General features: G+C 36.2%; 1 protein-coding gene across 1 annotated transcript in view; it reads left to right on the forward strand.

The window, feature by feature from the left end:
• Nucleotides 1-10647, forward strand: part of LOC126820732 (Fanconi anemia group M protein) — a 32474-nt gene extending 21827 nt beyond the window's left edge. Inside the window, exons 21-28 of the mRNA XM_056101196.1 lie at nucleotides 2388-3232; nucleotides 3914-3979; nucleotides 4169-4283; nucleotides 4745-4877; nucleotides 5798-5877; nucleotides 7197-7294; nucleotides 8157-8251; nucleotides 10291-10647. Coding sequence (XP_055957171.1) covers nucleotides 2388-3232; nucleotides 3914-3979; nucleotides 4169-4283; nucleotides 4745-4877; nucleotides 5798-5877; nucleotides 7197-7294; nucleotides 8157-8251; nucleotides 10291-10402 — 1544 coding nt within the window. The 3' untranslated portion in view covers nucleotides 10403-10647. The remainder of the gene's footprint in view (nucleotides 1-2387; nucleotides 3233-3913; nucleotides 3980-4168; nucleotides 4284-4744; nucleotides 4878-5797; nucleotides 5878-7196; nucleotides 7295-8156; nucleotides 8252-10290) is intronic.
• Nucleotides 10648-11296: the final 649 nt, after the last annotated feature.

Below are 11296 nucleotides of genomic sequence, written 5' to 3' on the forward strand. Positions count from 1 at the left end.
CTGCATGGCTGGAATAAAGATTTACAATGTGAACTGGTTGCTGAAGCATATCCAAAGGGCACTCACCCCGGCGTCCACCCCCATACAATAGGAATCTTATACACATATTTAGAGATGTTTCATCAATCTTTTAGAAAATCATCATTTAAATCAACGTGAACTCTTTTCCCCGCCAATTTTATCCCCCCCACCCCTCTACACGCACACCTGCTGCCCCCCCCCCCCACCTCCCCATAAATCAAACCAGTTGTCCAGGGGCATCATAAACACTTATTTATATATGGGCAGTCCTAGAAATTTATGTTTTATTAATATATTATGTCAACATAATGACATCACCCCCACACACACACCCACGCACACACACACTATTGTAGACATTTGACCCCTATATCTCGAAAACGCCCCCTCAAATGCCTGATCACCACACAGATTCGGAATCTACGCAAAATATCTTACCTACTCCTCGGGAGGTTGGGTGGCTGAGTGGTTAGCACGTGCGTGCTGTATCATAAAGCCTGTCATTGAGTCAACTGGCATGGTTTCGAATCCCCGGTTGTACGTGACAAGGAGTAGAGTCGCCTGTCCAACCTCGTGGGTTTTCTCCAGGTCTTTCGGTTTCCTCCCACTGCTAAAGAACCGTATGCGCAAGCGAATTATTGAAATAAAATTAAACCATATGTTAGTCCCGAAATGACCTAGTTTGTGTCGAGTGGACGTTAAACCCCATTTCTCTCTCTCTCTTTTACCTACTCCTCTTCGCATTGTAAATTAATGCAGGTGCTGAAACAAATTGTTTTTTGCGTTCTTGCTCGGATGAAATAGACTTCCCAATCATTCTCTTCGCAAACGATGATCCAAATATACAAATTTTGATCGATAATGAGCAGGCAAAGGTAGAACATATCGCGAAAGACGACTTACATCAGTAGATGACGCTAGAAAAAAGATTTTCTGGGTGAAAAAATAACAGACTTTTCTTTATTACAACCTTGCCGTATACGTGGTCTTTTGCTGCATGGCTGGAATAAAGATTTACAATGTGAACTGGTTGCTGAAGCATATCCAAAGGGCACTCACCCCGGCGTCCACCCCCATACAATAGGAATCTTATACACATATTTAGAGATGTTTCATCAATCTTTTAGAAAATCATCATTTAAATCAACGTGAACTCATTTCCCCGCCAATTTTATCCCCCCCACCCCTCTACACGCACACCTGCTGCCCCCCCCACCTCCCCATAAATCAAAACAGTTGTCCAGGGGCATCATAAACACTTATTTATAGATGGGCAGTCCTAGAAATTTATGTTTTATTAATATATTATGTCAACATAATGACATCACCCCCACACACACACCCACGCACACACACACTATTGTAGACATTTGACCCCTATATCTCGAAAACGCCCCCTCAAATGCCTGATCACCACACAGATTCGGAATCTACGCAAAAAACTGGTCTAGAAAAACTTGATCTCATAAATTCACAGCTTGGTTGGCATTTCCCCCCCTTCAGCCACCGGACTATTATATCAAGAATAGATTTTAAGCTCTTGTGTTTAAGTGTTTACATGGAAACAGGCCTTTCTATCCAGCAGATCTTTTATTATCATATTTTCCTGGACTTGTATTCTGTTCTTAACAAAAACACTTTCTTATAATTCCAAAATAGAAACTCAAATTCTGTGGAATTTGTGACCCCTGAACATTAAACTATCATCCAATCTAGAAACGTTCAAAACTAAATTAAAATCTCCACGATTTACGGCCTATTATGGCCCTAGACTGTGTAGCGCCTTGAGCATGCATACTAGCATGGAACTGTCAGCGGTATAAATGTACATATTTTTGTTATTAAGCTTGAATTCTTTTCCTTCGAAACTACAACAGAAAACTAGCTGCATCAAGTGAATTTTCTTGTGACAAATTGTTATTGATTGATAGATTTCTCATTTACAATATTCATCTGAACTACCTGTATTTTACAGAAATTTGGGGATATTATCTAGTATTAGTAATGTTATAATTGACCGAAAACAAGATTAGAAAACATCACTGCACAAGATGTTGTTCTAGTTCACATGAACAATACCAGTAATTTACAAAATTGATTCATGTTACTGAAATTTTACAGTATTTTGTTACTTGGGGTTCAGATTTGTCAATTTTCGTACAGATCAGATTTTTAATTTAGAATATGTTTTTCAATCTGTTATTTTTGGCTAGTCAATAGTAATAACCCCAACATTAGTTCAAGAATTGTTTGATAAATAAATTGGGTAATTAGCTTTTCTTTTAATCATCAACTCACTCTGACAGTTGCAAAATTAATATTTTTAAAGTTTGATTAATATCCTTTTATTATGTATTTTTTTGTAGATATGAGTACTGAAGGTGAAGAAGACATTTTGGAAACAAAATCCAAAGGAAAAAATAAAAGAAAAAAGAAAAATTTAAATAATATGAAAGGAATGAAAAGACTGTGTAAATTATCACAATCATCAAGTGAAGATGATATGAAACCAGTTATACCGTTAACTCAACACACATCATCATTTTACACTTCTCAGCATCATCCAAAACATGTTAAAAATGCTTTCTTATCTAGTAGTGAAGATGATGAAATACATGGAAGACTTCACACCCATGCAAATACAAGTTGTGATTCCATATCAAGCAAAACCAGTATTTGTATTGAGAATAAAAGTTGTGATAAAAGTAAATCTAAAAATGTTACTGTTAAAACTAGTGTCAGCAAAACTGACATTTCTGTAGCACCAGTAAATATTGTGAGTACTGTTTCTGCAACATTAGATGATGTGGAATTTCCAAATTTTGATTTAGAGTTGGATTTATTTGAGGACGATATTCTTGACATTCCAAACGTAGCTAACACAGCTAGTCATAAACCAAGCTTTCTCATAAAAGAGGACTCTAGTGATAATAAAAAGAAACAAAATCTTGCCATTGAGTCTGATGCTGTCTCAAAATGCAATTTTGTCTCTGAACCTAATGCATCTGATGTTAATCTGGTGTCAGAACAAGACAAACTTAAACAAGAAAGATTAGAAAGGCAGAAGTTAAAACAACAAGGTTTTAAAGCCAAATTATTAGAACAGAGTAAAGTATGTATGGATGTTGAAGCAGATGTGAATGTTTCAGCCAATTGTTTCACTTTAAATAATACAACTGCTAAAGATATTATGGAGGAGGTTCTATCTGAGGTGAGATCCAATTTATAACACTTGCATCAAAATTTGATCAGTTATTCCGTTTTTTACAAAATGACTGATTTTATGTTTAAGCTTGCTTAGTTTATGTACACAGAAAAACTATTAAGTGAAAGATCTGTAAATTGACTGACTATTTAATTTCTTAGCTTAATGATGTATTATGTAAGATTTAGATAAAGAGCTGACCTTTCTTGCTATAATGGGTGGGGGGGGGCAAATGGTTAGCATGTGCGCACTTTGTATCATAACGTCTGTCATTGAGTCAACTGGGGTTGTTACGATTCCCCGGTTATACATGACAAGGACAAGGAGTAGGGTCAGATATCCAATCTCGTGGGTTTTCTACAGTTTCCTCCCTCTGCTAAAGACCTCTACGCGCAAGCGAATTATTGAAATAAAATTGAACCATATGTTAGTCCAAAAATGACCTAGTTTGTGTGGGGTCGATGTTACCCCCCCCCCTCTCTCTCTCACTCTCTCTCTCTCTCTCTCTCTCTCTCTCTCTCTCAATAATAGTTTAAGAATAATGATAAATGAATATATTGAAAATTTCATTCGTTTAGCTCTTACATAATTATCTTTAATCTTATGACCAGTAAGTCATAATTGTGTTTTGAGTGATAATTAGAAGTAAAGAATGTACATATAATTCTAGATATTTATATTTTATAGAAATCATCTATAAAAACAAGTAAATTAACTATAATAGTAGATTCAAGAGAAATTAGTGGTGCACAGGTATGTAACCCCAATGTTCTCCATTATTGAATGTGTTGAGGGGATTTAGCGACAAATTACAACAGAACATACATGTAATGTAGAAAAGAATAATATAGAAAAAAAATTTGTACAATTGCTGCAGTCTTGATTTACCCAGTTTTTTTTTGTAATGAAATAAAATAATATTTTACATGTATTTAACTTCAGGATATTATTTCTAATCTGCGTTTAAAACATGATATTAATGTTGAAGTTCGTCAATTAAAGTTCTGTGATTATATGATATCCACAAGACTAGCAGTAGATAGACAAGTTTGGTCAGGTAAATAACTAATATTTAGCGTTTGCCCAATTTGTGTTATCCGTTTTTATGCACCTGTATGTTGCAATTTCAAACTTGTTTAATTCAACTACCGGTACTGATAGACATAAACTCTTGTTAATTATTGCTAGAGTCATGACTCTTGTTTCACTTTGCAAATTCTTACGATTCCTCTAATAACAAAAGTTATCATCTGATCTGTATGAAATTTATGTGCATTATTCAATTTAGTGAAATAAATAAGCCTGTTTAATTTCAAACATGATATTATAACATCTGATGATTTTACCTTGTGGACTGGTTGAACGAATTAGCTGTTGCGGGTGTATATCTGTTGCCTTGCAATTTATCTTTAATATAACATATTGGATCAAAGTGCATCATAACACATGGCTTACAGTTACTGAGAGACAGCATGTTAATCTCTTGCAATATCTTGAAGTCTTAATTTTTGATTTCAGAATTTAGTAATGGATCAAATCACAGTAAATTGGTAGATAGATTACAGAAGATGCGTGATTTATATGACAGATGTTGTTTAATTATTGAAACAGATAAAATTAAAGTTGGAACAGAAAAAAATGTTAAAAAAGGGTCAGATTTTCTTTTATAAAATCACTTTCATAAGTTCCCACAGTTCAGCATCAATATTGTCACTAAAAGAAAACCAACATCTGCAAATGAAATTGTTTGTTTAAAGACATGCAAGGCCTGAATGCTGGCCAGGAAAATATTTTCTTCAGCCACCCTAAAAAAAAAGTCGTTCACAGCTAACATGACATCATCATTAGGAAAATGAATACTGACTCGTTTTGGATTTTTTTTTCATTTTTGGAAACAAGTCTCATTCATGGTTACAAATCTGGTAAAAACATTACCAATATCGGCTTCAAAACGGCACAGATTGTCACGGGATGTCAGTCTAGAGCTTTGGCCCCAATCTTGCAGAAACTTGTTGGTGTTAATGTACTCAACTCTCTCATGAAAGATGCCCACAACACTGGCAATACTTTGTATGTTGAGTGGTTAATCATCGATCACCATGTCATGCACCAGGGTAATGTTTTCTTGAATGGTGGCTGTTAATAGCCTTCCAGGTGGTGTGGGTCATCATCAAAGGTTCTCCCTGTCACTCGTAAATTCTGCAGCCAACTTCTTTACTGTGCTAAAGGAAGGACTACCATCCCCTAAAGTCGAGACCATGTCAGCATGTATCTGTGTTGGAGTTAGTCCTTTCAGTTTCAGGTACTTGATGACTGTGCTATAGTCAGTTTTGTCCATTTCAGGTGACAATAATAACACTACAGTTGCTGTTCTTATGATTCGTTCAATGATTGTACTTGTTGGTGGCAAAAGTTTGTTTTAACCATATTGATCTCACCTTTTCAGACTTAAAACTTTTCAGCCAGCCCCTGTATGTTACTTTCGAACATATTATATTCATATTTACCTATAAATATACAGATAATGACATTTGAGTAGATTAATATCTTCATGTTTGTTTTATTTTGTAGACATAGATCTAAATATGTTGATCAAACTATATCATCATTATCACACAGTGATATAAGATTATTATTTACTGAATCTCAGAGTAAGTACAATATACATCATATAGATATTAAAACATTTAGGCTGTCTTTAATAATATGGGACCAATCTGATTAAAATAAAGATCCTATTTTGTATCATTTTTTTTTGTTCAAAATTTAGTTTTACTTGTCTTTACTACACTTGAATCTGGAAGAGTTGTTATATAACCCATGTTCTTGTTGATGTGACGGATTAGCCAATGAAACCTATCTGTTGCAGCGAGTTCTTGGCGTGCAGTGCATGGAACTGTGGGTATCCCACTAGAAACATCAACGTCGATTGGTTAATCAATCTTTTATTTGATTATTTTGAGGTTTTTTGTTTGGTGTAGACTTGTGTCCCAATATTATGATACTATTCATTAAATGCGTAATGTATAACAGTGTGGTATTAACATCCAATTAGTACTTGCTGTTCAAAAGGTAGAAATTGCCTCATTTTTGTGACAAAAATTCCAGTTACACCAAATTTGTGCGACCCACCTTAGTTTGTAAAAGGTTTATACCATTTTTTTTACCTCCTCTCTCAAATAGAAGTGACATCGAAGGTAAGGTTCCACATTGTTTGATATGGTCTGAAGTTGGGTGGCCAAAAGGTTAATGCATACAGGATGGATCAGAAGGTCTGTCATTGAGTCAAGTGGCGTGGGTTTTCTCTGTCTCTTCCGGTCTCCTCCCACTGCTAAAGACCCCAACGTGCAATCAAATAATTGAAATAAAATTGAACCATGTGATAGTCCTAGAATGACCTAGTTTGTGCCCAGTGGACAGTTAAACTCCATGTCTCTGGGTATACCTTTTAGGACTATGGAGAAACAACTACTTATTTCTTGGGGCAACTTTGTTAGCTCCGAAATCACATACTGGACATTAAACCCCATTTACTCTTTCTCTCTCTCTCTCTCTCTCTCTCTCTCTCTCTTAGGGGGGTTGGATGGCCGAATGGTTAGCACCTGCGTGCTGTATCATAAGGCCTGTCATTGAGTCAACTAGCGTGGTTTCGAAACCCCGGTTGTACGTGGCAAGGAGTAGGGTCGCCTGTCCAACCTCGTGGGTTTTCCCCTGGTCCTCCGGTTTCCTCCCACTGCTAAAGACCCCTACACGCAAGCGAATTATTGAAATAAAATTAAACCACATGTTAGTCCCAAAATGACCTAGTTTGTGTCGAGTGGACGTTAAACCCCATTTCTCTCTCTCTCTCTCTCTCTTTCTCTCTCTCTCTATCTCTCTCACTCGCTCACCCCCCCCCCCCCCACTTTAAGTATTGTTGTGTATTATAAAAAGAATAATACAGTGTGTATTTTTTATTTACATATTTCAGGTGAGACTGTAGGTGTGTTAGTTGAATTATGTCAATTAGAACATAAAAAAGGATTATCTATATCAGTTCCTTTAAATCTGACACCAAACCAACAACAGGTAAAATTTCAATCTATTTAAAACTAGATGTTATTATTTCATTCTGGTTATTTGGTTGGTCAAAAGAATTATCAACCTGCTTTAGGCAGCCAAGCAAATCTACGTATTACTGAATGTATAAAACAAAATGAAATGTTGGTATCTTTCATTTCTATATCTTGAAATATCTTATGGATGCTCTATATATAATATCCAATTAACTTTAAATTTATAAACAGTGTTTAAGGTCATGAGACAAGGGCGGCTATTGATTTTCAACAATTTCCGATAATTACTGCCAGAGTTATGGCCATTGATCACTTTAAAAGATCTTGTAGACGCTATAGAGGCTAAATCTAATATCTGATTGACTTTAAATTTATACACAGTGTTAAGATCATGAGACAAAAAAGCCTATTGATTTAAGCAGAACACAAGAAATCAAACAAATGCTACTGATTTCTGATAATTACTTACCGAGTTAGTGATTTTAATCAGATTTTTTAGTATATTGTAAATGTTTCATTACCGACAAAAGAAAAAATATGTGACAACCCTTGTTGACTGCCCGGGCTACTTAGCTGCTGTGAGTGTATGTCTTATATTCATTTTAGAGTTAGAAATTTTAATATTCTTTCTTTTTTAATTAAAAGATATATTTTTTGTAATTGGGACTGCATATAGTGTATTTGATTTGAACATGTTTTCAAATAGCACAGTATAGAATACTCTGCTTATTTTATTAATATGGTGAATGGTTGTATTTTTTCTGTTTATTAGGCCTAGGGAAACAAATTTCTAGTTTTCAGGAGGCATTTGATGAACTGGGATAATTGTTCTCCATGATCATTTTACTAAGTATGTTTATTATTTGTTTCACCAGATGCTGAAGTTTTACTTATCTATTCCTAAACTGACATATATTCAAGCTGTTAACTTCATTCATAACTTTAAGACCGTATCACAGTTCTTAAACAGGTAAAAGTGTTTATATACTATTCAAAAAAAGTAGGGGATATTTGATTTTGGGGGCATAATACTAAAATATGCAAATGACTACGAAAAAAGTCACTATAGAACCTAACAGAAGAAACATTTCCAGTTACATGTGACGCCCAAACGCACCAATAGCTACCGCATGGAATGCAGGTGATGCTTGGGATCATCATGGGGGTCCAACCCAAGATTTGCACGACTCTGACTTTGAATGTTACAGTCATTGTGGCATTGAATTCCAGGGTGGAAACATCAGTTTAATTGTTTTAGTGACCAGAAAACAAATTTTGATATGCGTCGGCTTACCCAAAATGAAAGGTTACGTGCCCTTGGCATGCTACAGATCGGCACAACACAGGCGGTTGTGGCGCGGACAATGAATGTTTCTCAGTCTGTCATAAGCAGGCTATGGTCCAGATACCGTGATACACAATCTGTACAGGACAGACCACGCTCAGGTCGACCAAGGGCGACAACTCAAGCCCAGGATCGATTTATCCGTACCTTGGCCTTGAGAAATCGTGTCATCACAGCAAATCAGATCAGCGCTCGTCTTCAAACAGACACTGGTGTGAGAGTGAGTGGCCAGACGATTCGGAATCGACTGCATAGGGGTCACCTTCGCGCCCGACGTCCTCGCGTGATCCCTTGTTTGAGAGATCATCACATTCGGGCAAGACGTCGTTGGTGTAGGGATCGTCAACACTGGGATAATCGACGCTGGAGCAATGTGATGTTTTCAGATGAGTCAAGGTTCACTGTTGATTTTTTGGACAGACGTAGGAGGGTGTGGCGTCGTCGAAACGAGCGCTTCCAAGACGTTAACGTCATCAGACATGATCGATTTGGGGGTGGTTCTGTTATGGTGTGGGGAGGCATCACTATTGCTGGAAGAACGGCTTTACATGTTGTTGCAGGGCGTGTTACAGGCCAGTACTACTGGGACAACATCTTGGCAGTCCATGTTGTGCCGTTCGCACGACGTCATGGCCGCCGTTTCATCTTCCAGGATGACAACGCAAGATGTCACAGGGCCAGAATCGTTACAGGTTACCTCCAACAACAGAACATCACCACATTACCTTGGCCAGCACTGAGTCCCGACCTCTCCCCCATCGAGCATGTCTGGGACATGCTTGGACAGAGGTTACGTCAACGTCAACAACGTCCTGCCAATGTCCAAGAACTTGCTGCTGCGTTGCAACAGGAATGGGACAATCTGGACCAAAATGACCTTAGACGTCTCATTAGGAGTATGCCACGTCGGATCAATGCTTGTTTGGCAAACAGAGGAGGATTTACCCGTTACTGACTTGGTTGTGATGCTGTGGTAACTTTGCTGTTTGACCCCGGGTATCATTTTACCCTTATAATGGTCAGTCTGTGCCTTACTTAGTCTAACGATCATTTGGAATAAATCGATGAATGTGAACTTCATTTCATTTTGTCATTTGTTTCTTCGTCAGTTTCATCAGGTGACTTTAATAACACTTAAAAATCAAATATCCCCTACTTTTTTTGAATAGTATAGATTATATAGTATACATGTAGTACATAGTTTCTCATAACCACATATATTGAAGAATTAAACACAGAATCTGTGAGTGACAGCTTTCCAGCTGGATATTAACTCCTTGTTTATCCAACTTCACTTAAAATTACTATTCTTAGGCCTCATATTTTTTTGTTTCTTTATTTTATATTTCTTAAAGCATAACAGTCTGTAAACGTGTCATGGAAGTTTATGTCCCAATCATATCACATTGATTGAACAGCAGTAGGATAGTGCTATGTAAAATAAAATGCAGCGTGAAAAATATGGATTGCTGTGGAAAATTTTATAGACCAGTGTTGAACACAGATTTTTTTTAAAAAGATGTCTAAAGATGGTTAGGTTGCCAGAATCATTATTCCCTGCCATATATTTCTGCTGAAAAAAGATTTTGAGATAGCCTTTTGTAAAATCCATTCTTTTATAATATGAATTCTACTAAGACTAAAGCATAATGTATATTTTACAGTTCTTCTAAAGTGATAGAAATAAGAGGAAAGTTATCAGCTATCAGAGCTACAGAAATATTCAACTATATTAACAGGAATTTTGATTTACAAATGGTGCCAAGTATAAGATGATATTATTTAATGTTTGTTTGGAGGGTGTGGATGTTTGTTTCTTTGTTTGCTTTTCTTTCATTTTATGTATACATGTATAAAACTTTCTTTTTTCGTTAAGAATGATTGGTACATAAATATGTACAGTGTATATAAAATTATTTATTTTGTGCTAATATACCCTGTTCTGTCGAACAGAATTGTATTAAGATTGAGATTTGGACTCAATAAAACATATTGAGTCAGAATGATTACCAGTAAATATATATTTGGATTTATTTCCTTTCTTTTTAATATTATGAAGAATTCAAAACCTAGAAGAAAAAAAAGTTGCGAAATCTGGAACAAAGCTGTACAAGACCAAATTCAAGATGTGTTGGGATTAAGTAATGCCATAAATACATTATCATTACATGTATTCAAAATTACAAGTTTAAACAGCTGCAATTTGACATTAAATTTGGAGTTACGTCCCTTTACCTCTGACCGTTTACCATCAGGAATCTTGATCATAAGCTTAACGCCAGTTATTAGCAACAGCCCCGACTGTTAATTCGGATTGAGCAAAACGGCTAAACAATATTTATACCTGCAACAATTTCACTCTATCCCGTCTCCATAAACCAGTATATACAAGGGAACACGTGACAGTCAATTTTTTATTTGATCTTGTCAACGATAAATCGTGGGGCTTACAAGTTCAGATTACACTAACTGGAGTTTTCATTCCGGGATAATTCTTCATTGATTAACGGCAGCATGATTTACGGCTTGCCTTCCTTAATTTATTTATCAGTGGATTTTAATGAGCGCGCCCAGTTTCCGGCCGCCACCAATTATTCTTTAGGGATGAAAGACTGATACTCCGTGTAATTGGTATTGTGAAACATTCTTTCGTTCCAGATTTAATTAACA

This window comes from Patella vulgata, chromosome 5 (genome assembly GCF_932274485.2).
Source record: "Patella vulgata chromosome 5, xgPatVulg1.2, whole genome shotgun sequence".
NCBI lineage: Eukaryota > Metazoa > Mollusca > Gastropoda > Patellidae > Patella > Patella vulgata.